The 24,794-nt window shown below is 42.3% G+C and overlaps 2 protein-coding genes across 7 annotated transcripts in view; both read left to right on the top strand.

Moving 5' to 3' along the window:
- XYLB (xylulokinase) overlaps positions 1-20,930 on the top strand; it is a 78,165-nt gene extending 57,235 nt beyond the window's left edge. For 3 of the 4 annotated variants that reach the window (XR_011527508.1, XM_070577240.1, XM_070577242.1), the window contains one exon: positions 430-828. Coding sequence is in view for 3 of the 4 variants with exons in the window: in XM_070577240.1 (XP_070433341.1) it covers positions 430-507 (78 nt within the window). In the remaining variant the exon portion in view is untranslated. Of the gene's footprint in view, positions 1-429; positions 829-20,776 lie in introns of those variants that run through there. The other variant, XM_070577241.1, reaches the window with a different exon arrangement.
- Positions 20,931-21,665: 735 nt separating this feature from the next.
- Positions 21,666-24,794, top strand: part of ACVR2B (activin A receptor type 2B) — a 30,546-nt gene continuing 27,417 nt past the window's right edge. For 2 of the 3 annotated variants that reach the window (XM_070577238.1, XM_070577237.1), the window contains exon 1: positions 21,881-22,075. In XM_070577238.1, coding sequence (XP_070433339.1) covers positions 22,024-22,075 — 52 coding nt within the window. In that variant the 5' untranslated portion in view covers positions 21,881-22,023. Of the gene's footprint in view, positions 22,076-24,794 lie in introns of all 3 variants that reach the window. The other variant, XM_070577239.1, reaches the window with a different exon arrangement.

Raw genomic sequence — 24,794 nt, 5'->3', positions numbered from 1 at the left:
GGATTATTTCCTTAGGAGAGCTTTGCAGTAGTAGCATAATTAGGTCAAAGGCAATGGGAATTTTTCAAGCCTCTTAATGCAGATGTAAAGTCAAGTTTATTTCCAAAAGGGTTGCACCACCAACTTCCACCAGCTGTGCAATAAGACAGCCATTTCCAAGTACCTTCATCAGAATTTTTTGTAATTTTGTAGATTTGGTAACAAAAATTTGCTTCTTGTCATAATTTGCATTAAAAAAAATCTTAAACTATAGGTTTGAGGACTACTAGCATTTTGTCTTTTGTGAATTGACACTTCTTTTCTTTTTTTGCCTAGCAAAAAAATTAAGTTGCAAGTAAATGGGATGTAAAATTTTAAAATTGCAAGTTGCAAAAATGTGCAAGAGACACCTCCCTCTCCCCATTCTAAACTGTTCTTTCCACCCCCCAGGTCTACGAGGCCCTCCTCCCACAGTACGCCAAGCTCGAGCAGAGAATCCTGTCCCAGACCCGGGGGCCTCTGCAGTGAATTCCACAGGCCCAGGCACCCCTGTTAACCCTGCCTGCCCAGACTCACTGATCCTACTTGGAGATGAGGCCCTGGACAGTAGGGATCTTCTTCCTTGTTCCAAGCGGCCCTGTCTGCCCACCTGACTCCTTGCAGCGTTGCAGCCCTGCGCGGGACCACCTTGAAGTCCGCCTTAGCACATCTTCCTGAACATAAATAGGCTACTTGTATCCCTGGGCCCTTGTGCCCAGAGGTGGAAACCATCTCTCTTTTCCTGTCTTTTATCCTGGGAGGCAGGATAACACTGAGTCTGGGATATGTCCAATAAAAACTATGACTTTCCCCTTTTGAAGCCCTCCTCCATACCCTGACCCACATTTCTCCCATCCCGTAACGTGACCCCACTGTCCATCCTCTCTCCCACACCCTGACTCTTCAGCCGTGTCTCTCCCACACTCTGAGAAAAATTGCCACTGGTTGAGAACCACTGACTTGGAGGCTTGATCAGATGCATATGTGATTATTTTCCTTTTTATGTAAGACATCTTCATACATGGTGTTATATTCTTCCATCAGGAGGCACATAATGCCACGTTTTCTCTCTTTTTCTTTTGATGTTGAACTGGCTCCATTACTTCACTCAGGATATAATTTTGTTATTCTTCATTTATTATCTGGGATTCTTCTATATGAGAAACATCCCCCATCCAGTTATCCAGTTGGTATTGTTTATATAGGCAAGGCAGAATAGATGGATTCTTTCCTCTTGATTCACCAGTTTTCAAAATAATGAGTTGGTTCCCGAACATCCTCTTATAGCAACTAGATTTTTATTTTTAGTATTAATATGGTACATTTAATATTTTGTCTTAATCCATTGTAGTAGTTATTCTTAGCCTGTCTTCTTTTTGATAGCCATTGTCTCCAGCTTTTCTCCTGCTTTCCTGATCTCTAATTCATTCTTCTTCTTCAGTGATACTTCCGCTCTGTCTACTCCTTAATTGTTGCTAGGCCCCAAATCTCTGTCCTCATCTCTCTTTCCCTCTCAGTCTATCCTCCCTTGTTGGATGATTTCATGTATTCTTGGGCATCAACTCCTACTTATATACCAACAACACCCAGATCTGTGTCTCCAGCCAGAACATTCCTTGGCATTCTCACAAGGGTACTTCAGATTCCACTTATCTTCCCTTGCCCTTCCCCAAACCTCATCCTCCAGAGTTCCTCTTTCAGTGAATTAGCACCACCATCCATCCATTCATTCAGGAACCCAAACCCAAAGTTCAGATATCTTCCCTCTTTCCCACCTCAAATCAGTCACCAAGTGATCTTGGTTCTTCCTTCTAAATCTCTCTTAAAGCAATTCCTTTCTCTTCATCTCTCGTGTTTTACTTTAGATCCCTTATTGCTTGCTCAAATCATTGCAAAAGCCTCCATAGGAAGTCCTCTGTGATCTACTTCCTGCAAATCTTCCAGGTTTTTCTTCTGTCATAGACCTTGTCTAAGTTGGGACTCTGGTTAAACCAAACTGCTTGTGGTCTCATCCATAGTGGCAAAATGCTGCAAACAGGTATGAGACCTGGTGGATCAGAGCAGTGGCTAGTGGGAGGTCAAAAGGAAGGAGTTTAGAAGGTGAGTGGGACCAGAGACGTCACTTCTGAGAGATACGAAGTCGTCTAGAAAGGGAGTGGTGTCCCATGCACACTTTGTGGGTGATAGGAAAAAGGGAACAAGAAGCTGAAGATGACAACCCATCAGATACAACAGCAAGTCAAAGATTCCTAAGAAAATGGATAACTCCCCCCACCCACTAGCTGGACATTGCTTATTAAAGAAATTTTATATTATTGACCAACAGAAAAGGGCGCTCTTGGACCAAGAAACAGCTACTGAATCTGTTCCCCATTTTGCTTCTGCTCCCAGAGTTGCCTGTTGTTGCTTCCCCTATACATCAACATAAATGGAAAAAGAGGGTAGTGACATCAGCATCATGGCAGAGTGAGTTGCTCCCTGTCTCTCCCCTCTAAGTTACAACCAGTAGGACATTAAGAACTACAAAGTCCTAGACAAACAAAGGACTCTGCACAGCACACCAGAATGCCTGAGAGATCCATATGTCTATACATCTGAAGGTGGGTGGACTGTACCTTGTGGGGGCAATGGAACCAGAGAAGCAGTGATGGCAGCTCCTGAGACTGGAGGCTCCAGGAACTACAGCAGTACCTGTGACCCACTCTCCTCCCCCTTCCCCAGCGGTGGTGCCTGTGACCCTGGCCCTCTCAGCAGTGGGGGCTTCATCCACGACCCCAGTGCTGCTGGTAGCAACGGCAGTGCCTGTGACCTAAGGTTCCAGGAACCACTCTGGCACCCAAGACTAGAGACTCCAGGAACTGTGGTGGCACTCGTGACCCCAGGAACCCCTCCTGCTGTGGCACTGTCAATGTCAGTGGCATCTGCTACCCCAGCACCCCCAGCAGTGGTGGTGACACCCATGAACCCAATGCTCCCAGCAGTGGTGATGCCAGCACCCCCAGAATACCCAGGAGCAGCTGTGTAGGCAGGGCACAGCAGCATCAGTGGCTGAGGCTACAGTAAGCCTGGTAACAACAGTGGAGCCCACAGCCATGGTTCCCCTAGCTGCAGTGGCACTCATAGCAGCAGTGCCTGCAGACCCACCAAAGCTGGACATAGTGGAGGTGCCTGTGACCCTGGCTCCTGCCATAACCTCCCCCTCTCCCTACCACAGTGGGGAAACCTGTGACCCAGGCAGCCCAGAAGCAGCAGAGGTTCCTGCCAGTCTGGTGACCCCAGTGGCGATGCCCACAATTGCAGCAACACCATAGCAGTAAGGCATCAGCAACCTTGGAGGCATGTGAAGCACACCAAAGGCACTGATGATACCTTTGACAGAGGCAGTGGAGGGTGGAAAGTGCAGGCTCTTAAATACAACCAGAAGCAGCTCAGAATCAAAGTAAACAAAGCCTTACCTAAATAAGAAAGGTGTTTGCTATTATAAGTGCACTGGCAGAGGAACAATTCATCAAGCACCATGAGAAACTATAGTAACTTGATATCACAAAAAACAATGACAATTTTTGAGAAACCAAACTTGAAGTCATCGAAGATTGTGATCTAAGTGATAGAGAATTCAAAATAGCCGTCATGAAGAAGCTCAGTGAGCTACAAGAAAACTCAGGAAGACAGCTCAGTGAGATCAGGAATAAAATTAATGAACAGAAGGATTACTTGACCAAAGAGATTGGAACTCTAAAAAAGAACCAAACAAACTCTAGAGCTGAAGAAATCAATAAAAGAGAGGAAGAATAAAGTAGAAAGCATTGGAAGTAGAGGAGACCATATGGAAGAGAGAACTAGTGAGCTCGAAGATAGAAATCTAGAAATGACTTAGGTGGAAGAAGAGACAACTAAGATTTTTTAAAAATGGAGAAATTCTATGAAAAATATCTGACTCAATTGGGAAAAGCAACATAAGCATAATGGGTATTGCAGGAGAAGAGGGGGAGAATGGAACAGAGAGCTTATTTAAAGAAATAATAACTGAGAGCTTTCCAACCCTGGAGAAGGAACTGGATATACAAGTACATGAAGCTAATAGAACATCTAATTATCTCAGTGTAAAAAGACCTTCTCCAAGGCACACTATATTAAAGTTGTCAAAAGTCAGTGACAAAGAAAGAATATTAAGGGTGGCCAGAGAGATAAAAACAATAACCTACCAAAGAACCCCCATTAGGCTATCAGCAGATTGCTCAGCAGAAACTCTGCAGGCCAGGAGAGAATCAAATGATATATTCGAAATATTGAAAGATAAAAATTGTCAGCCAAAAATACTCTATCCAGCAAAATTATCTTTCAAATATGTAGGAGAAAGATAGGCTCTCCCAGACAAACCAAAGCTTGAGGGAATTCATAACCACTAGACCTGCCTCACAAGAAATCTTGAAAAGAGCTCTTCTACCTGAAACAAAAAGGCAAAGGTATGCAAAACTTTAATCAAGATGATAAGTAGATAGAATCAGAAAATTGCAACTCTCTATATCAGAATAGGTTAGTAAACCAATTATAACAAAGGTTCAAGGGAAAGAAAGCATTAAAAATAGCTATAGCCACTTCAATTTGGTAATAAACAATACAAAAAGGGATACTTTGTGACAAAAACATAGAAGGGGAAGAGGGAGAGGATGGGGTCTTCATAGGTGTATGCAGATAAGATGCTATCAGCAGAAAAAGCACTATCTCATCTATGAAATCGTTTTTATACAAACCTCATGGTAACCACAAAACAAAAATTCGGAGCAGAGTCACGAAACATAAAAAAAGAGGAAACTGAGAAACATTACAGAAACTGATGAACTGAAATGGCAGAAACACAGGGAAAAGAAACAAGGAAAACATAGAGCAACCAGGAAACAAAAGATAAAATGGCAGTATTAAGTCCTTATATATCAATAATCACTCTAAAAGTAAATGGATTGAATTCATCAATCAAGAGGCACAGAGTGGCTGAGTGGATTAAAAAACAAGACCCAACAGAATGCTGCCTCCAAAGACCCTTCTCAGCTCTAAAGACAAACAGAGGTTCAGAGTGAAGGGGTGGAAGATGATATGCCAAACAAATGGCAACCAAAAGAGAGTGAATGTAGCCATACTTATACCAGACAAAATTGACTTGAAGCTAAAAAAGATGAGAGACAAAGATAGACATTATATAATGATAAAAAGGACAATCCATCAAGAAGACATAACATTTATTAATATATATGCCCGTAACATAGGAGCATCAAAGTAGGTGAAGCACCTATAAACAGACCTAAAGGGAGAAATTGACAGCAACACAGCAATATCCCACTTACATCAATGGATAGATCATCGAGACAGAAAACCCACAAAGAAGAGTGGCCTTAAATGAGACACTAGACCAAATGGACTTAATAGAAATATATAGAATATTCCATCCAAAAGTAGTGGAATATACATTCTTCTCAAGTGCACATGGAACATTCTCAAAGGTAGACCATATGTTGGGAAACAAAACAAGTATCAATACATTTGAGGAGATTGAAATCATCAAACATCTTTCCTGACCACAATAGTAGGTAATTAAGAAGTTATCTATAAGAAGAAAGGTGGAAAGTCACAAATACGTGGCAACTAAACAACATGCTACTGGACAACTACTGGATCAAAAGAGAAATAAAAAAATACTTGGAGACAAATGAAAATGAAAACATACCAAGATCTATGGGATGCAGCAAAAGTGGTACTAAGAAGAAAGTATATAGCAATACAGGTCTACCTCAAGAAACAAGAAAAGTCTCAAACAGTCTGGCACTACACCTAAAAGAACTAGAAAAAGAAGGACAAATGAAGCCCAAAGTCAGTAGAAGGAAGGAAATAATAAAAATTAGAGTGGAAATAAATGAAATAGAGGCTAAAAACAATAGAAAAGATCAATGAAAGTAAGAGCTGGTCCTTTCAAAAGATAAAATTGACAAACTCTCAGCTAGACTCACTAAGAAAAAAAGCGATAAGGCTCAAATAGAATCAGAAACAAAAGAGGAAAAATTACAGTGGATACCACAGAAATACAAAGGATTATAAGAGAATACTATGAAAAGCTGTACACAAATTGGATAACCTAGAAGAAATAGATAAATTCTTAGAGTCATAGAACCTACCAAAACTGAATCAAGAAGACATAGAGAATTTGAATAGAGCAACCACTAGTAAAGAGATTGAAACAGTAATTAAAAACCTCCCAAAAACCAAAAGTCCAGGACCAGATGTCTTCTCTGGTGAGTTCAACTGAACATTCAAAGAAGATTTAATAATTATCCTTCTCAAACTTTCCCAAAAAATAGAAGAGGAAAGGCTGCTTCCTAACTCATTTTATGAGGCCAACATTACTGAAACCAGACAAAGACAACATAAAATGGGAACATTACGGGCCAGTATTGCTAATGAACATAGATGCAAAAATCCTCAACAATATATTAGCAAATTGAAGAGGACACTACATTACAAGGATCGTACACCACAATCAAATGGGATTTATTCCAGGGATGCAAAGATGGTTCAACATCCACAAATCAATGTGCTATACCACATTAACAAAATGAAGAATAAAAATCACATAATCCTTTCAATAGATGCAGAGAAAACATTTGACAAGATTCTCCGTCCATTTATGATTTTAAAAACTGAATAAAATGGGCACAGAAGGAAAGTACCTCAACATAATAAAGGCCACATAAAACAAACCCACAGCTAATGTACTCAATGGTGAGAAACTGAAAGCTCTCCCTCTAAGAACAGGTACAAGCCAAGGAGGCCCACTCTCACTACTCTTATTCAACATCATATTGGAAGTCCTAACCAGAGAAATTAGGCAAGAAAAAGAAATTAAAGGTATCCAAGTTGGAAAGGAAGAAGTAAAACTGTCACTATTTGCAGATGACATGATTTTATATACAGAAAACCCTAAAGAATCCAGAAAAACCTATTAGAAATAATTAACAAATACAGAAAGTTGCAAGGTACAAAATCAACATACAAAAGTCAGTTGCATTTCTATACACTAACAAACTTGCAGAAAGAGAAATCAAGAAACAATCCCACTTACAATTGCAACAAAAAGAATAAAATAACTAGGAATAAATTTAACTAAGGAGGTGAAAGACCTGTACTTGGAAAACTGTAAGACATTGTTGAAAGAAATCAAAGACACAATGAAATGGGAAGATATTCCATGCTTATGGATTGGAAGAATTAACATAGTTAAATGCCCATATTACCTAAAGCAATCTACAGATTCAGTGCAATCTCAATCATAATCCCAGTGACATTTTTCATGGAAATAGAACAAAGAATCTTAAAAATTTATATGTAACAATAAAAGACCACAAATAGCCAAGGCAATCCTGAGAAAAAAGAACAAAGCTGGATGTATCACAGTCCCTGATTTCAAAAGGTACTACAAAGCTTTAGTAAACAAGACAGCATGGTACTGGCAGAAAAACTGACACACCCAGATCAATGGAACAGAACTGAGAGTCCAGAAACAAACCCACACATTTATGGACAGCTAATTTTCAACAAAGGAGCCGAGAACATACAGTGGAGAAAGGAAAGTCTCTTCAATAAATGGTGTTGGGAAAACATGCAAAAGAATGAAAGTAGACCATTATCTTATACCATACACAAAAATTAGCTCAAAGTGGATTAAAGACTTGAATGTAAGACCTGAAACCATAAAATTTCTAGAAGAAAACATAGGCAGTACACTCTTTACTTTGGTCTTAGCAGTATCTTTTTTTAAAAATATGTCTCCTCAAGCAAAGGAAACAAAAGAAAAAACAAACAAATAGGACTACATCAAACTAAAAATCTTCTGCACAGCAAAGGAAACCATCAACAAAATGAAAAGAAAACCTACCAATTGGGAGAAGATATTTGTAAACCATATATCTGATAAGAGGTTAGTATCTAAAATATATAAAGAATGCAACAACAAAAAAACAAGCCAATCAAAAAATGGGCAGAGGATCTGAACAGACATTTTTCCAAAGAAGACATACAGGTGGCCAACAGGCACTTGGAAAGATGTTCAATATCACTAATTATTAGAGAAATGCAAATCAAAACCACAATGCCTGTCAGGATGGCTATTATTAAAAAAGCAAGAAATAACAAGTGTTGGAGAGGATGTGGAGAAAAGGGAACCCTTCACTGCTGATGGGAATGCAAAGTGGTGCAGCCACTATGGAAAACAGTATAGAGATTCCTCAAAAAATTAAAAATAGAACTACCATATGATCCAGCTATTCTACTTCTGTATATTTATTCAAAGAACATGAAAACAGTAACTAGAAAAGATATATACCCCTCTGTGTTCATTTCAGTATTATTTACAATAGCCAAGACTTGGATGCAAACTAAGTGTCCCTCAGTGGATGGATGGATAAAGATGATGTGGTATATATGTACAATGGAATGCTACTCAGCCATAAAAAAAAAAGTGAAATCTTGCTATTTGTGACAACATGCATGGACCTTAAGGGTATTATGCTAAGTGAAATAAGTCAGATGGAAAAAGACAAATTCCATATGATTTCACTCACATGGAAGATAAACAAACACACATATACAGAGAACAGATGGATGGTTACCAGAGGGGAAGGGGGTGGGAGGAGGGCAAAAGGGTAAAGAGGCGCATGTGTGCAGTCATGGATGGCAGCTAGACTTTGGTGGTGAACAGAACGTAGTCTCCAGCGAAGTTGAAATATAATGATGTACACCTGAAATTTATATAATGTGATAAGCCAATGTTACCTCAATAAAAACGGGGAAAAAAAGAAACTCACTGTATCAATATTGAAAGAAAATACAGTAAGAATCACAACTTTCAGCTAATGAAAATGCTACAAATTTAAAATGAACAAACAGAATAAACTAACAACATTTGAACATGAATTTTAAAATAGATGAAACCAATAATTGTGGATATGAAAGAGTACCACAGGTAAGAAATTCAAAAACTTAAAAAACCAACAGGCATATGTGAAAAGAGAACTTAACCAAACTAGGGAAAGATTTTGAACAAAAAGATAAAATCCTTATAGATCTGAAGACTAAATTACAATGTATCCAAATGAAAATAGAAATGACTGCAAGTATAGTAAAGCCTGTAGAAGATAAGAATGAAAAACAGCAAAAACAATATAGAGGAAGAGCTGAAAAGGCCCAGAAAGAAAATGATAAAGAAGATAGGCAAAGAAAAGCTAACACAGGTAAAATTGAAGCTCCTGAAGCCAAAAGATAAGATAATGAACAGAGTTAATATTTAAAATTGTACCCCAAGAGAAATTTCTGAAAACAACAGAAGACCTGAGTCTATATCTTGAAAGGGCCTATCTCATTACTTAGAAAATTGACCCAGGATGACCAACGGAGATATATCCTAGCAAACTATTACACTTCGAAGGTAAAGAAAAAAAACTTTTGTTTTTTTTTTTTTGGCTTAGAAAAACTAGGCCAAAAAGACCAAGTTTCTTACAAAGCAAAGAAGATTAGGTGTGCATCAGACTTCTCAAAAAGCAGGTAGCAATGGAGCAACATTTTCGAGAAACTCAAAGAAAAAGAATGAACTAAGCATTTTGTATCCAGCTAAGCTGTCCTTTAAATATCAAGGATATAAAAAGGTTTAATCAGAAAAGTGCTCAGGAAATATTGTACTCCTGACCTCTTAGGATTCTACCAGAAGATGAGCTTCATCCAAGTAGGAAGTGACTGGGGAAACTTCAGCAAAAGGACTAGTGGTGAGCACTGAATATCTTTAGTTATAGATTTAAGACCAAAATGAAAGTGGAGACAAGGGTGGAATAGTATCAAATGGTATATGCTTTGATAAGGTAAAAGTAGCATAACTAAAATTAAGAAGAGGGAGAGGAAGAGAACAGAACAAAGCTCTTTGTTGCAAAGCCAATATGTGCAAGGCAAAGAATATCATTTAAAGTTGATGAATCAAATAGTTGAGGCTTAAATAAGGGAAAAGGGGGACTGAAAGCATTATATAAATGTAATAGGGTAGTATAAATAGTATAAAGATAATCACTAGAATAAACATGCAAATCTCCCTCTATCCCCAAAGACAGAATAATAAAGGCAATAGATCACATAGTGGAAAACCCAGTAAATGTAGTGTCATACACACAATAAATATAAGGCCAAGCATATGAGTCAAATTAATAAATGAAAGGACTCAACTCATTTATTTAAAAAAAGAGTTCAGATTGGCTCACAAACCAACATCTTATTGTCTGTTATTTACAAGAGCCACACCAAAAATAAGTATCCAGAAGGGCTAAAAATTAAAGGGATGGGGAAAGATATACCAGGAAAATACAAACCATAAGACATAAAGATTTGATATTGATATCAGACAAGGTAGAATTCAGGAAAAAACTAGACAGGACAAAGAAGGACACTATAATACTAAAAGCCAAAATTCACAATGAAGATATATGAGTTAGGAATGTTGGAGCCTCAACTGGTTTGTCAACTTTAAATGATATTCTTTCCCTCTCACCTATAAATTCCAACAGAATTTATAAAATGTATCTTCTGAATATATATTGAACTTTGCACCTTGATAGTAGAGAAAGCACCTATTATCTTCACAAATGTTGACCATTTATTATACCACAAAGATTTCCACAAAATAGAAAAAGTATGATCTTCTTTAATCACATACAATAGAATGAGAAATGAATAAAACATTTTTTAAAAGTCCCACCTGGAGAAAGATTTTCTATGAACCTGTTCTTGGGGCAAAGGAGAAATATAAACCAAAATTTCAGAGCTTCTAAGAAAGTAGTTGGTAGTGAAATATATGGGACATAATTAAAGCATTGATAGGTGAAATATACTTAGCTTTAAAAAAGTGTAACATTGATAAAAATAAAGGAATAAAAGTTATGCTTTAGTTGTTGTTGTTTGTTTGTTTTTTTGAGGAAGATTGGCCCTGAGCTAACATCTGTTGTGAATAATTATGGCCATGAGGGAAAACAGAGAGTTTGCAGGAATGGCCCCAGGTGCTTCCTTCCTCATTGTATCCATTCACTTTGTTGCACAACTTTGCCATGCTCTCCCGTTCTGACTCTTGGGTTGGCAGTGTGACTTGCTTTGGCCAATAGGGTGGTAGTAAACATGATGCAAGCCGAGGCTTGAAAATAGCTGGCATGGTTGAGTTTTCTCTTTCATGGAAGAGGACCATTACTATAATAGTATGACTGGGAGGATGGCAAACATGGAGCAGAGCCTGGCCATTCCAGATGCTCCAGTCAACAGTCAGTTGAACTCTAGAAATGTAAGCTAGCTCAGCCAATATCAGAATCACCTCAGTTACATGAGCAATAAACCTTTTATTGCTGTAAGCCTCTGAGGGTTTGTGGTTGCTTAGTAAATACCATTATTGTAACAATAGATAACTGATACAGTACCTAATCTCATAAAGACTTTACAAAATAAGAAACTACATATCAATCTCTTACTAATATCAAAGAAATTATCAATTAAATTTATCAAATATAAGCAGATTAATTAATATCAATAAAATCTCAAATAAAATATCAGCAAACAGAAACCAATAGGGTATTGAAGATGTTATATCATGACTGAATACAGTTTATTCCCAAATGCTTCGGTTTTCGGAAATCAGTGAATACAATTCTCCATTTTAGTGGATCTTAGAAGACAAACAGTTTGATTATAACTGCTGAAAAGTTCTTTGACAAAATTTAACACTTATTTCTGATTTTTTTAAAAGACATGATATAAAGCAGCATGTACTTAATGGGGAAACACTAGAGTCATTCCTGCTAGACTCAGGAATAAGTCAAGGAAGTCTACCATCTCCACTACCATTAAATAGTGTATTAAATGTAGCAGCCAATGCAATGAGACCAGAGAGAACCAAAGCATAATAATAGGAAAGGATGAGAGAATACTTAAGAGAATCAGTGCTAAAACTAATGCATGTAATAAGAAAACTCAGTAAAGTGGCAGGATATGAAGTTTTAATATAAAAGGATTAGTGTTCACGTATACAACCAATAAGAACTATGTGTTGTGAAGGACAGGAGCCCAATTACAATAGTAACAAAAAAGTTAAAATACTTAGAGCTAACATTTGAAGTTTTGTTTTTGTTTTTTTGTTTTTTTTTTAGCTGAGGAAGATTCACCCTGACCTAACATCTGTTACCAATCTTCCTTTTCTTTTTCTTTTTCTTTTTATGTGAGCCACCGCCACAGCATGACTGCTAACAGATGAGTGGTGTCGGTCTGCACCCGGGAACCAAACCCAGGCAGCCAAAGTGGAAAATGCCAAACTTAACCACTACACACTTAACACAACCACTGGGATTGGCCCTGAAGAAGATTTTAAAACATTCCTGAAAGATAAATAGACTTGAGCAAAAGGATACTCAGAATCACAAAGATTTAATGTGATCCAAATAAAAATACCAAGCTTTGAGGGGCAAGTTGCCCGAATCTAGACAAGGTGATGCTAAAGTTCATTTGGAAAAACATACTAACAGAAAGTGCTAGGAAAACTCTGAAAAAAGTCTTCAGTGAGGGCACACTGGCTCTGTTAGGTAATGAAACATATTTTAAAGGTTCTATTTTTTAAAATGTGGTATTGGTTAAGGAATAGACAGATAAATAGGATAGAATAGTAAGTACAAAAATAATTGTGTGGACATGTAGTAGATGAGGAAAATGCCAGTTCAAAACACAGAGAAAAGATAGACTTTTTAATACATAACGTTATGAAAACTGGATAGCTGTATGGGAAAATACAGAATTAGAATCATGCCTCATATATGCCAGAATAAATTCCAAATGGATCAGAAATCTAAATATAAAAATCAAACCATAGAAGTCCTAGAAGAAAACATGGATAAATAAATTAATTTATAATCTGGGAGTGGGGACGTCTCTCATGTCTCAAAATCCAGAAGCCAAAAATATAAAGATTCATATATTTGACTACATAAAAATTAAAATTTTTTTGTCATGGTAAAAAACCCATAAGAATAATCAAAGGACAAATGGCAACCTGGGAGAAAATATTTGCAATTTACATCAAAGACATAGGGCTAGTCCTCCCAAGATATAAAAAGCTCTTAGAAAAGAAAAAAGGCAGAAGCCCAATAGAAAAATGGTCAGAAACAAACAGCAGCAGCAAAATATGGACAGTTACTAGAAAAATGCAAATACTTTTAAAGCATATTTAATGCTGAACCTCATTCATAATACCATTTTTCACTATAAAGTTGACAAAAATCCAAAAGTTTGATAAAATACTCTGTTAACCGAGATAGTGAAGCTGAGAGTAGTGCAGCTTTACACACTCCTCTTTGTGGAGGGGATTTGGCAACATCTTAACAAAACTAAATAGGAAGGCAATCTAACAATTCTGCTAGGAACCTGCAAAAAGACCCAATACAACATATAAAGCAATATCTGTACAAGGTTACTTATTGAAAAATTATTAATAATAGTAAAATATCTGGATAAAAGCAAATATTCATTAATATAGGACTGTTTGAATGGATTATGGTACATCCACACTATAAATAAGAATGAGGAAGATCTTTATGTGCTGATGTAGAGTGATTTCCACAAACATGGGACAGGTTTCCGTTTAGTTCTTTAATTACCCTCATAAAGTTTTATAGTTTTTAGTGTACATATCCTATACATGTTTTGTTAAATTCTTCCTTAGTTATTTAAGTACATTAAAAAATTGTGGTGAAATATAAATAACATAGAACTTACCATTTTAACCATTTTTAAGTGTACAGTTCAGTGGCATTAAGTACATATGCGATGTCCTGCCGGAACTCTTTTTTTCCCAAACTAACCATTAAACTGCAACTTCCATTCCTCCTACCCCAACCCCTGATAACCACTATTCTACTTTCTGTTTCTATGAATTTACCTGTACAAGGTACCTCATGTAAGTGGAGTTATACAACACGTGTCCTTTGGTGTCTGGTTTATTTCACATAGTATAACTTTTTCAAGGTTCATCCATGTTGTAGCAAGACTGAATAATATTCCATTGTATGTATACATCATATTTTATTTATCTCTTCATCCGTTTATGGACATTTCAGTTGTTTCCACATTTTGGATATTGTGAATAATGCTGCTATGAACACTGCTGTACAAATATATGTCCCAGTGCCCGCTTTCAATTCTTTTGGGTGTATACCCAGAAGTGGAATTGTTGGATCATGTGGTAATTCTCTTTTAACTTTTTGAGGAACTGCCATACTGTTTTCAGCAGCTGCACTGTTTTACATTCCCACCAGTAACGCACAGGGGATCCAATTTCTCCACATCCTTGTCAGCAGTTGTTATTTTCTGTTTTCTGTTTTTTGTTTTCGATAATAACCATCTTAATGGGTGTGAAGTGGTATCTCAATGTTTTGATTTGTATTACTCCAATGACTAGTGATGTTCAGCATCTTTTTATGTGCTTATTGGCTATTTCTATATACTTAATGTTTTCTGATGCTGACGTAAGCATATTTAATTTTTCACTTTTCAATGGTTTATTGCTAGCTTATAGAAATACTCTATGGTATCATTTCTAGCATATAGGAAATGATTTTTGTTTGATGTTGTATCTCATAATCTTACTAAATTCACTTAGTAGTTTTTGTAGAATTTCGTACTAGTAGAATAAGTAGGATTTTCTACATATGTCATCTGTGAAAAAGAGATTATTTTACTTCTTCCTTTCCAATCTTTATTTTTTTTCTCCTGACTTATTACAATGGCTAGAACATTCAGTATAATGTTGAATAGAAGTGGGGAGAGTAGCCATCCTTGCCTTGTTCCTGATGTTAGGAGACAGGTTTTTTTTTAAACTATAAACTGCATGTTAGCTATAACACTGCATGTTATCTATAGAAAGGGAGTGTGAGAGAGTCTATGTGTGTGTGTATCTTCCTTGGGGTTTATTGAGATTTTTTGGTCTGTGGAATTACAGTTTTCATCAAATTTAGAAAAATTTTGGCCATTCTTTCTTCAAATATTTTTTCTTTATTCCTCAGGATTTCAGTTAGATGTGTTAGACAATTTGATATTGTTCCACTGGTCATAGAGTCTCTGTTCCCTTTTTTGCAGTCTTTTTTTCTCTTCATACTTAATTTGGGCTGGTTCCTATTGCTGTGTCTTCAAATTCATGAATCTTCTTTTTATGTAGTGTTTAATCCGCTATCAATTCCATCCAATTAATCTTTTTTAAAAAAATGATTATATTTTATCTCCAGAAAGTCCATTTTTAAAATATTTTCATCCTCTCTTCATTATGTTCATATTTCCCTTAAATATTTGAGCATATTTACAATAGCTTTTTAAAAATCTTTTACTGATAGTTCCATCATCTCTGTCATTTCTTTCTGTTTCTGACTGATTTTTCTTCTGCTTATGGGTCACATTCTCCTACTACTTCTCATGTCTAGTAATTTTTTACTACATATTGGCCACTGTATGTTTTTTATCATAGAGTGCCAGATCTGTTGAATTCCTTTAAAAAGTGTTAGACTTTTGTCTGGTAGGTACTTAAGTTACTTATATTCAGTTTGATCATTTCAAGGCTTGGTAATGTGGGTTTACAGTATCCTTTATTCTAGGGCTAATTTAGCTCCACTACAATGGAGTGACCCTCTGAGTCCCAACTCTGAGTGTCCTGGGTGTTCAATGAGGACTTTCCACTCTGGCCGCTTAGAACCAAGAACTTCCCTATCCTGTGTGGGTTCTTGGAGCTATTCAACTTATAGTGCTTCTGTCTTTCTTTCCCTCACCTCATGGAGTTTCATTCTATGTATGTGAAACATAGAATTCAGCAAAAGACCCAAGGAGACTCCTCTGCAGATCTGCAGCATTCTCTATGCAACTCCCTCCCCTCTGGTACTCTGCTCCTTAAATTTGCTGCAGCCTTCCTGACCTCCAGTCTCTCTTCCTGTCCTCAACTTTACAAGGTTGCCAGCCTCTGTTTGGGATATGCTCCATACCTTGTGAACTGGAATTTGTCTCCAGGCAGAAAGCAGGAGCAATCCTCAGGCTCACTTCATTTGTTTCTCTTCTCCCAGGGATTACAGCATTGTACAATGTCCAAAAATAGTTGCCTCCTATATTTCATCCAGAATTCTTATTGTTGTGGCAGAAAGTATGGAGTAAAAAAAATCTTATCCAGCTCAATTTCGGTTCTACTTCAAGCAGTTTTTCCTCAGTGTAGGAATCTGCCCTAAAAGGGAGTCCTGGCTGGTCAGTTTTAAGAGTTCACAGGGGCACACGGTTCCAGCTCTTTCTGTTTTTTACCAGAAAAACAGAATGCATTCACTTGCTATTGAATTGGGGAAAATCCCTCCCAGTTTCACCTACTGTTCTTAAGTTATTGAGCTATGCTTTCCAATGAATATCTCTTAGCTATTTTGGGGTTCTGTGGTTCTTGGGTACCTCATACACCCTGTCATGTTCCTCAGCTTCCCCTCACACAGATGCTAGTCCATGAAGCTTTTGTTGTTGTTGGTAGTTTATAGTTTGTCTCCATTTGCCTGTATTTTGAGGGAAACTTTGTCACCTAGTTTTATTATAAATGTACATGGACTTTCTTTTTGTTGGTTTATTTTTCACATAGCTCTGTGTTTTGATGTGAGAATTTTGGAGTATTCAAAAAACTATGCAGCCACTAACCTAGCTGCCATCATCTCAGAATCTGGTAGAAGTGTTAAGAGCCAGCAGGTAATTTACCATGCTCTCTTCGCCCTGTCTCTGCAAGAGTAGAAGCATGTATCAACATGTAGTTTCCAGGGGCTGGCCCCGTGGCCTAGTGGTTCAGTTCACTTTGGCACATTCCACTTCCACAGTCCCAGTTTGGTTCCTAGGCTCAGACCTACACCATTTGTCTGTCAGTGGCCATGCTGTGGCAGTGTCCCACATAAAATAGAGGAAGATTGGCACAAATGTTAGCTCAGTGACAGTCTTCCTCAAGCAAAAAGAGGAAGATTGGCAACAGATGTTAGCTCAGGACGAATCTTCCTCAGGAAAAAAAAAAAGGTAGCCTCCATTAGCCTTTCCCCCTGAGTTATTGCAATGAGTACTTCTTGCTTGGTGACCCACAATGGATTGAGTGAGAAATAAATTTTGTTGTTTTAAGCCATTGAGGTTTGAGCATTTTCCATTAGTACAGTATAATCTAATCTATCTTGAGAGTTAGAGAGTGTCACCTTTCCACTCAAGCCAGTTCATTTAGTTGACCTCAGGGTAGCCACCATTAAGTAAAGAGAGGGGGTGGGGAGAGGAAGTATGGGGGCAAGGCAGAAAAGAAATAAACAGTTTGAGAACTATGTCTAGGAAATAACTCTCAGTGTTGTTGATGGTACATAGAACAGATTGGAAACAAAGAGATAGTTTACTAAATTTGGGGGAAATTGTATTGCCAAAGAAACCTTGCACACACACCCCCCATTAGTGTGAATGGTAACGCCCTGAAGTTTAACGTGATACTGCTGTACCTATATTACCCACTAATATACGTTTATATGTATTATCCCATATTTCTCACAGTTACCCACTACAGCATATCTCTTAACCAGAGCCTCTCAGAAGCTGAGGGAGTTTCAACTACTTCTATTTTTTTAAGTGAAGAAGTTTCCAGATAAAATTACAAATTGTGGTTACTTTAAGAGTTTATCTTGCCAAATAAATGCATTTAACTCTCACAATAAAATGCCTTCTAATTATACAGATATCAAGTCATATTATAAGGCTGTAGTTTCCCATCTTCTTTCATTAGCTTGATACTGAAGGGTACGATGCTCAATTGTTTCTTCCCAATTCCTTGGTTTCCGACCTTGATCACTGAGGAAGGGAGAGAGTAGGGGAAGAGTGGTCCTAATGATGAGGATTTTAGGCTGGTTAATTTTAAAAAACTGCAGATGAGAAGCAGGCTCTGAGGACTGGAATTTGCTTGCCCTTGGAGAGATATTTGCATTTGTGAAGGAAGGGGGGTATGACCTTGTAGGGACCTGAATTTGGCCACCCCAGGATATGTCTCTTTGGCATCGGGACTGTTTGGGGCTGATTGCTTTTGATAACAGGGACAGGGAAGGAGGCTCTGGGGAGTGGAACTTGCCCTTGTTGGGACACATTTACATTTGTAAGTTAAATCTCTACCTATAAAAGGTGCCTCCCTCTCTATACCAGGAAGAAGAAGGGAGATGACCTTGTCCCTAGAAACTCTTAATGGGGAAGGCAAGAACTTAAGTTGGTTGCTGTCTGGCAATCTCATGTAACTGACTTAGGGTGGTGGCTTCTAACCTTTCTAACCTTTACTTAATCCGATTTGATTCTTGTCTAAAAGTCATGGGATCACCCAAGGGCCAGACCCCACCTGCACTGATACCATTTTAACTTTTTTTCATGTTCTTTCCTTTGTCTTGTAAAGAGATGACTCACATACCCATGCCTTATAAAATTAGCCCTAAACCTCAACTCGGGGCAGCAGCAGCGGCTCTGCCTGCCCATGGGTCCTGTCCCCATGCCAGCAGGGGCAGCAGAAGTGGCAGCAGCAGCAGCTCTGACTGCCCTTGGGCCCTGTCCCCATGCTATTCCACACTATTCTCTAAATAAAAGAGCACTACTGCCAGATCTTGAGAGTCTAAGAAATCTTTCTTTCGACTCCTCGGCTCACCGACCCCGCCTCACTAACACACAGAATGCCTGAACGGCAGAACTCCCTGCCATAAGTTCTATATGGACAATTGTTTGTTTTTTGCCTTTCAGCTTCCAGTCACCCCCATATCTGATATTTAGTATACTTGTAGTTCAAAAGAACAGAAAACCCAAATCAAACTTGCTTTTTCACTATCCATCATCACCTTTTTCAACCAGCCTAGTATTTGCTCAATGGGCTCATGAACAAAATGTTGGCAGAGACAGAGGCTAATCCCATAAACTCAACAACATGGATTTCAGCTCTCCAGGAGAAGCAGGGGAAGAGTATTCCAGCAGTGGCAATGGGGATTGCAGGGGCTCTAAAGCAGAAACAACTTTAATGTGTCTGAGGAACAGAAAGCAGGCCAGTGTGTCTGGCTGATAATGGTGAGATGGGAGAGGAAAGGCTGATTACGTAGAGTTTTGTTAGCCATCCTAACAGGAAACCACGGGAGGATTTTAAGAAAGGGAGTAATATGATATGAGTTCCATTTTAAAAAGATCATTTCAGTTGCTGTATGGAAGATGAATTATAGCCAGGCAAGAATGGAAGCAGGTGAGCAGTTACGATCCCTTTCAGTTCACTGGTGTTTCAGTGGTCCAGATGAGAAATGTGGGTGCTGATAGTATATGTGGAAATAAGTGGCTGGAGGGTGGATATGTTTTTGAAGCCAACTTGTTGATAGACTGAATATGGGAGGAATCAAGAATGACTCACAAAGTTCTGATTTGGGCAATTGGTTAGTTGGTTGTACCACTGATTAAGACAGGGACAACTTGGGGAGGAGTAGATTTATGGGGAAAATGAGGAATTCTCTTTTGGCTAGGTCAAGTTCAAGATGCCTGATAGGCTGCCAAATACAGATGTCAAGTAGGCAACTGGATATACAAATTTGGAGTTCCCAGAGATGTCAGGGTGGAAAACAGAGGGGTGTTGGCAACTTGGACCACAGGGAGCCCTTACTGTGATCCCTGACCTGGTGTGGAGTAGAAGAGAGGAACCAGGAAATCTAATTGTTGGCACATGGATTATAGTTGATACCTTTCAGTAGGGAGGAGGCAGTGATTTATCTTCCATAGAAAAGATACAGTCTGGATATGGAGCTGCTTTCCCTGCCATTGTGTGTCTATCAGTATAGCCTCCTGTGGGATTATCAAATATCTTATACACAGCCAAGGTGTCCCATACTACAGTGCTTCTTGCTCCGCACACAGTAGCATTCAATCCTGTGTTAGGAGGCCTATATAATGAATGGGTCACCTGTAGGGGTTGTGGCAAGGTGGGGCTGTCCTTTTCTTTTTTTTTTTTTAAAGATTGGCACCTGGCCTAACATCTCTCTCCAATCTTCTCTTTTTTTTTCTTCTCCCCAAAGCCCCCCAGTATATAGTTGTGTATTCTAGTTGTAGGTCCTTCTAGTTCAGCTCTGTGGGACATAGGCCCAGCATGGCCTGATGAGCAGTGCCATGTCCGCGCCCAGATTCCAAACTGATGAACCCCGGGCTGCCCAAGCGGAGCCCACGAACTTAACCACTCGGCCATGGGGCTGGTCCCTAAACTAGAAAGGACCTTTAGAGACCCAGAAATCTTTCTGGGTAGTGACTCCAAAGTGTGGTCCCTGAGGTGTTTCTGGTGCTTTGGAAACTGGGGGTGGTGAACACTCATTTCAACTTCAGTCAAGGCAATATACATTCTATTTGGTGGACTTTTACATAGCTTTTGTTTGAAGAAGATTTCTGCCATTTAAAAACTGCAAAGCACAGGAGTCTAATGTCTTCGCTTTCTGTGTGAGGAAACTGAGGCTCAGAGAAGTGAAATAACTCAGATTTCTAGGCGCCACTTCCCCCGGCTGCTTGTGCCCTGCTCCTGCCCTACTCCAAGAAAGGATGTGGCAAGCCAGGAGAAGCCTGAAGACAATTTCTGTATCTAAGGATCCCGCACCTCATCCCTGAACTGTGATGGGCTTTCTGTTTTTAGCTGGGAGCCCCATCATGACCCTCTCAAGCTCTGGAGAACAACGGGCCCCCAAAGAGGAAGCTGGTGATGAGGAGGGAAGCCGGGCCACTCGCTAGACAAGATCTTCCACTGTGGGGACTGGAGACAATTGAGAACAATTGGAGGTGCAGATTGAAGTGGGGGGTGGGTGGGAATTCTGACGACCACTTGGGGTAAGGATGGCGAAGCAAGTTGTCAGAGGCCCTTTTTCACCTGCTGCTGCTCTGCTGGACGGGGCTCCGCGCTCTCTCCCTCGGATGGTTCCAACTACAGCATCCTCAGCTGTCCCTTTGTGTGTGGGGGGCGGGGTTGCAGACGTCGGGGACCACTTGTCATTTCAGAGAAGTCAGCCTTTTTCTGCTGATTCGTTCGTTCATCAATAAAGACACGACTCTCCTATGGTTCATTGTGGCCCTTATTTCACAGGTGGGTTAACGGAGGCGCAGAAAGGAATCCAGGCCAGAATCTGGGGGCTGTCCACCCACTCCGGGGTTGCAGGGCAGCACGAGTTCGGGAGCGTGGGCTCCAGCGCGCCGAGCAAGAATCTCAAGTGCGGCGGCCACGGAGTCCCGGGGCAAAGCGGTACCCCGTGCCCACCCCTCCCCGCAGCTCCGCGGTTTGCACGCCTCCTCCCAGAGGGCGCGCGCTGGGGGCGGGGCCTCCTTGTTGTTGTTTCTCTGGGGCCCCGCCCCTGAGGGGGGCGCGGACCACGCGGCTGGAGGGCCCGCCTCCCCTCCCCCTCCCCCTCCCCGCCCAGCTCGCCCGCCTCTTTGTATCCAACATCCGGGTTTCCCCGCTGGCTCGGCTCCGCGGCCGCGGCTCAGGAGCCATTTTGGACTCGGTTCAGATCCCCTCCCCCCACCCCTCCCCCCGTTCATGGCCCCTCCGGACTCGGCCCCTGCGCCCGGGGCCCGGGCCCAGCCCCGCCGCGCTATGCCCAAGTCGGGCGCGCCCCGGCCCGCGCCCCGCCGCCGCCCCCCGGCCCCTGCGTCGCCCCGGAGCCCGGGCCGCAGCCTGCGCCGCCCGCAGCAGCCCTGAGCCCGGCCCCGCCGCCCGGCCCTTGGAGCCTGCACGCTGCCCGGGGACGAAGGCGCAGGAAGCGCGTGGGGAAGAGACCTAAGGAAGGAGCGGGAAGGACAGCGCAGCCGCCGCCGGGCCCTGCGCGCCCCTGGAGCGCCGCGCGGCCCTGTCCGCGGGCTCCGGGTGTCCGCGGGGCGGCGCCGCGGAACATGACGGCGCCCTGGGCGGCCCTCGCCCTCCTCTGGGGATCGCTGTGCGCGGGTAAGGACGGGGCGCGGCGTGGGGGACGCGGGGAGGGCGCGCGGGGCCGGCCTCGGGCGCCGCGCGGTGTTTACCAACAAAGGGCGGCCCCGCGGCCTCCTCGCCGCGCCACCTGCACCCAGCTTACACCTCCCGGGGCGGGGACTGGGCGCCCCGCTCGGGGATCTTGGGAGGACGATCCTGTCTGTGCGGCGACCTGCGGGGCTTGGGTTTGCGGGGGCGACCCCACGATGGGGGCGGGACCTGGAGCCCCAGGGTCGGGGTTCAGGCTACGCGAGCGCGTGGAGCCTAGAGAGAGAGAGGAAAACCCAAGTGGGCAAAGTGGCCAAGCGGGGCGGGCAGATCTAATCCAAGGTTGGCGGGATTGTAGGTTCAGCAGCGGCTGGGGGCAGAACTGCGCGACCCTCAGAGCCACTAGGTGTTGCGAAGCGAAGGGGGCTGCTTCACCGAGCCCGGCGGAGTCCTTTGCACCCCATCCCACCGACGTCTGCGTCGTGTTCCCCAAAAGGCGGGCCGTTGGCACCAGCTTCCAACTGCGCCCGCTCTCCCTGCGGCGGGCCCCAGGACACGAGGTGCGGCCGCCCCGCAGGACCGCTTTGTTTTGGGCGCCTGGGAAGGGAGGTGGGGCGAGAAGAAAAGCCAACATGTTTCTGGCCTCTGGGAAGCACGTGGCGGGGGTGGCTGACCCCGCGGGGCTAGGGTTTGGCTCGTGTGTGTGTGGTTGAGGGTGTGTGGGTGCAGCTGTATGCACGCGGAGTTTCGCCGGAAAAGCGCTTTTCCCCCAAGGCCGAAGCACTGATTTTCCTCTTCTAGCGGTGCTGGGGCGCGCCCCGCGCAGGTGTGCGCGCAGGGGCGGGCTATGCGCTCCGGTTTAGATGGCTCCGGGCAGCCCTGGGAAGCGTGCGGAGCTGCGCGTTGAAGCTCCAGGGAGAAGCCCGGGGCAGTCGGGGCGGCGGGTGTGCGGCAGCCTGGGAGCGGAGTCCTGCGCGTCTTTGTTCCCAGCCCCTATTACACATGCAGCGCGGGTTCCCCGCCGCCCGCGGTGGCAGCAGCGCGGAGTCTGGGAAACCCGCGAAGGGCGGGGCTGGGCGTGCAGGGGCGGGGCTGGGATCCCCGCGCGGCGGCGGGGGTGGGGATCCGGGATCTCCAGCCCATCCTTACCCCTACTCTAACCGCGTCGTTTGCAATGTGGCGTCGCTCAGCTGTCCACACAGAAAGCAAGCTAGTTCTCGGTGTGGGGATTGGAGCTGCGTAGCCTGAGTGCAGGGTCTAGAGGACAGAGACCTTCTTATTGTTACCTGGGAACGATGTAGGAGGGGACATCGTGGCTCTTTTGGAGCCATTTTCTGTGTGGTAGAAGCAGTGGTGGTGGTGTTGAAGTCTTTCCTCTCTCTGCTTTTAAGTGCTGCTTTGAGATGCTTTTTCCCAAGATTGAGAGCTCTGAAGTGAAAGGAAGGCATTGGTCTCTAGGGGGTGGTGGCAGCAAGCTGATTTGATAGGCACGCAGCAGCCCAGCTGACTGTCTCTAGATCCCTCCTAGAGGTGCCTGGGGTCTTCTAAGCCCAGGCCTGCAGAGGGGGACTCCAGGACAGGACAGCCTCGGACCTGGAATCTTCTCCCTAATTGTTTCAGTCTGGCCTCGCCAGTCTCACCTCCCTCCCTGATTAGGCAGGGCAGGGTTGGATTGGGCGCCTGGAAGGACTATATTTCCCCTCCTCTTCTCTCTGCTCCCCCCTGCTGGCTTGGGCAGGGCTGAGCAGTGTACCCTGCAAGGTGGGGCAACTGGGGTTAGACTGGAGTCCCACGACCTGCTTTCTTTTTTTTTTTTTTTTTTTTTTTTTTTAAGATTTTATTTTTCCCTTTTTCTCCCCAAAGCCCCCCGGTACATAGTTGTGTATTCTTCGTTGTGGGTTCCTCTAGTTGTGGCATGTGGGACGCTGCCTCAGCGTGGTCTGACGAGCAGTGCCATGTCCGCGCCCAGGATTCGAACCGACGAAACACTGGGCCGCCTGCAGCGGAGCGCGCGAACTTAACCACTCGGCCACGGGGCCAGCCCCCCACGACCTGCTTTCTTGCCCTGAGGTCACCGGGTATTTCTTGTGGTCACCCTAGCTGGTCTTCTGGTGGCCACTGCCCTGACCTGTGAGAATTTTGGGAAGAGCTGCTCCAGGCCCAGGTCGGGGCAGAGCTGGCCCTCCTGTTCCTTTGACTTCGTGAGTGCCTGTCCTTCAAGCTCCTGGCTTGCCATTTAGAATTACCCCCACCTCCTGCAGCACACGGTGCCCTTGTAGAAGGAAGATCTAGGATGGCCCTGTCCGAAAGAAATATGGTGTGAACCATGTATATAACTTAAAGCTTACTAGTAGTCGTGTCAATAAAAGGAAAAAGAAACAGTTGTTTTTTCTAGGGTTGCTATAACAAAATACTTTAGACTGGGTGACAAACAGTAGAATTTATTTTCTCATAGCTCTGGAGGCTGGAAGTCCAAGATCAGTGTGCCAGCATAGCAGGGTTCTGGTGAGGCCCTCTTCCCAGCTTGCAGATGGCTGCCTTCTCAACTGCAAATATCTTCATCCTGGGTATTAGGGTTTCAGCATATGAATGTTGAGGGAACATAAGCATTTAGTCCCTAACAAGGTGAAATTAACTTTAATGATATATTTTATTTAGCCTAATGTATGTAAAATAGTCTTTTCAATATGAAATAAATATTAAAATA

This window comes from Equus przewalskii, chromosome 15 (assembly GCF_037783145.1).
Source record: "Equus przewalskii isolate Varuska chromosome 15, EquPr2, whole genome shotgun sequence".
NCBI lineage: Eukaryota > Metazoa > Chordata > Mammalia > Perissodactyla > Equidae > Equus > Equus przewalskii.
This window is presented reverse-complemented; position numbering and strand designations above follow the sequence as displayed.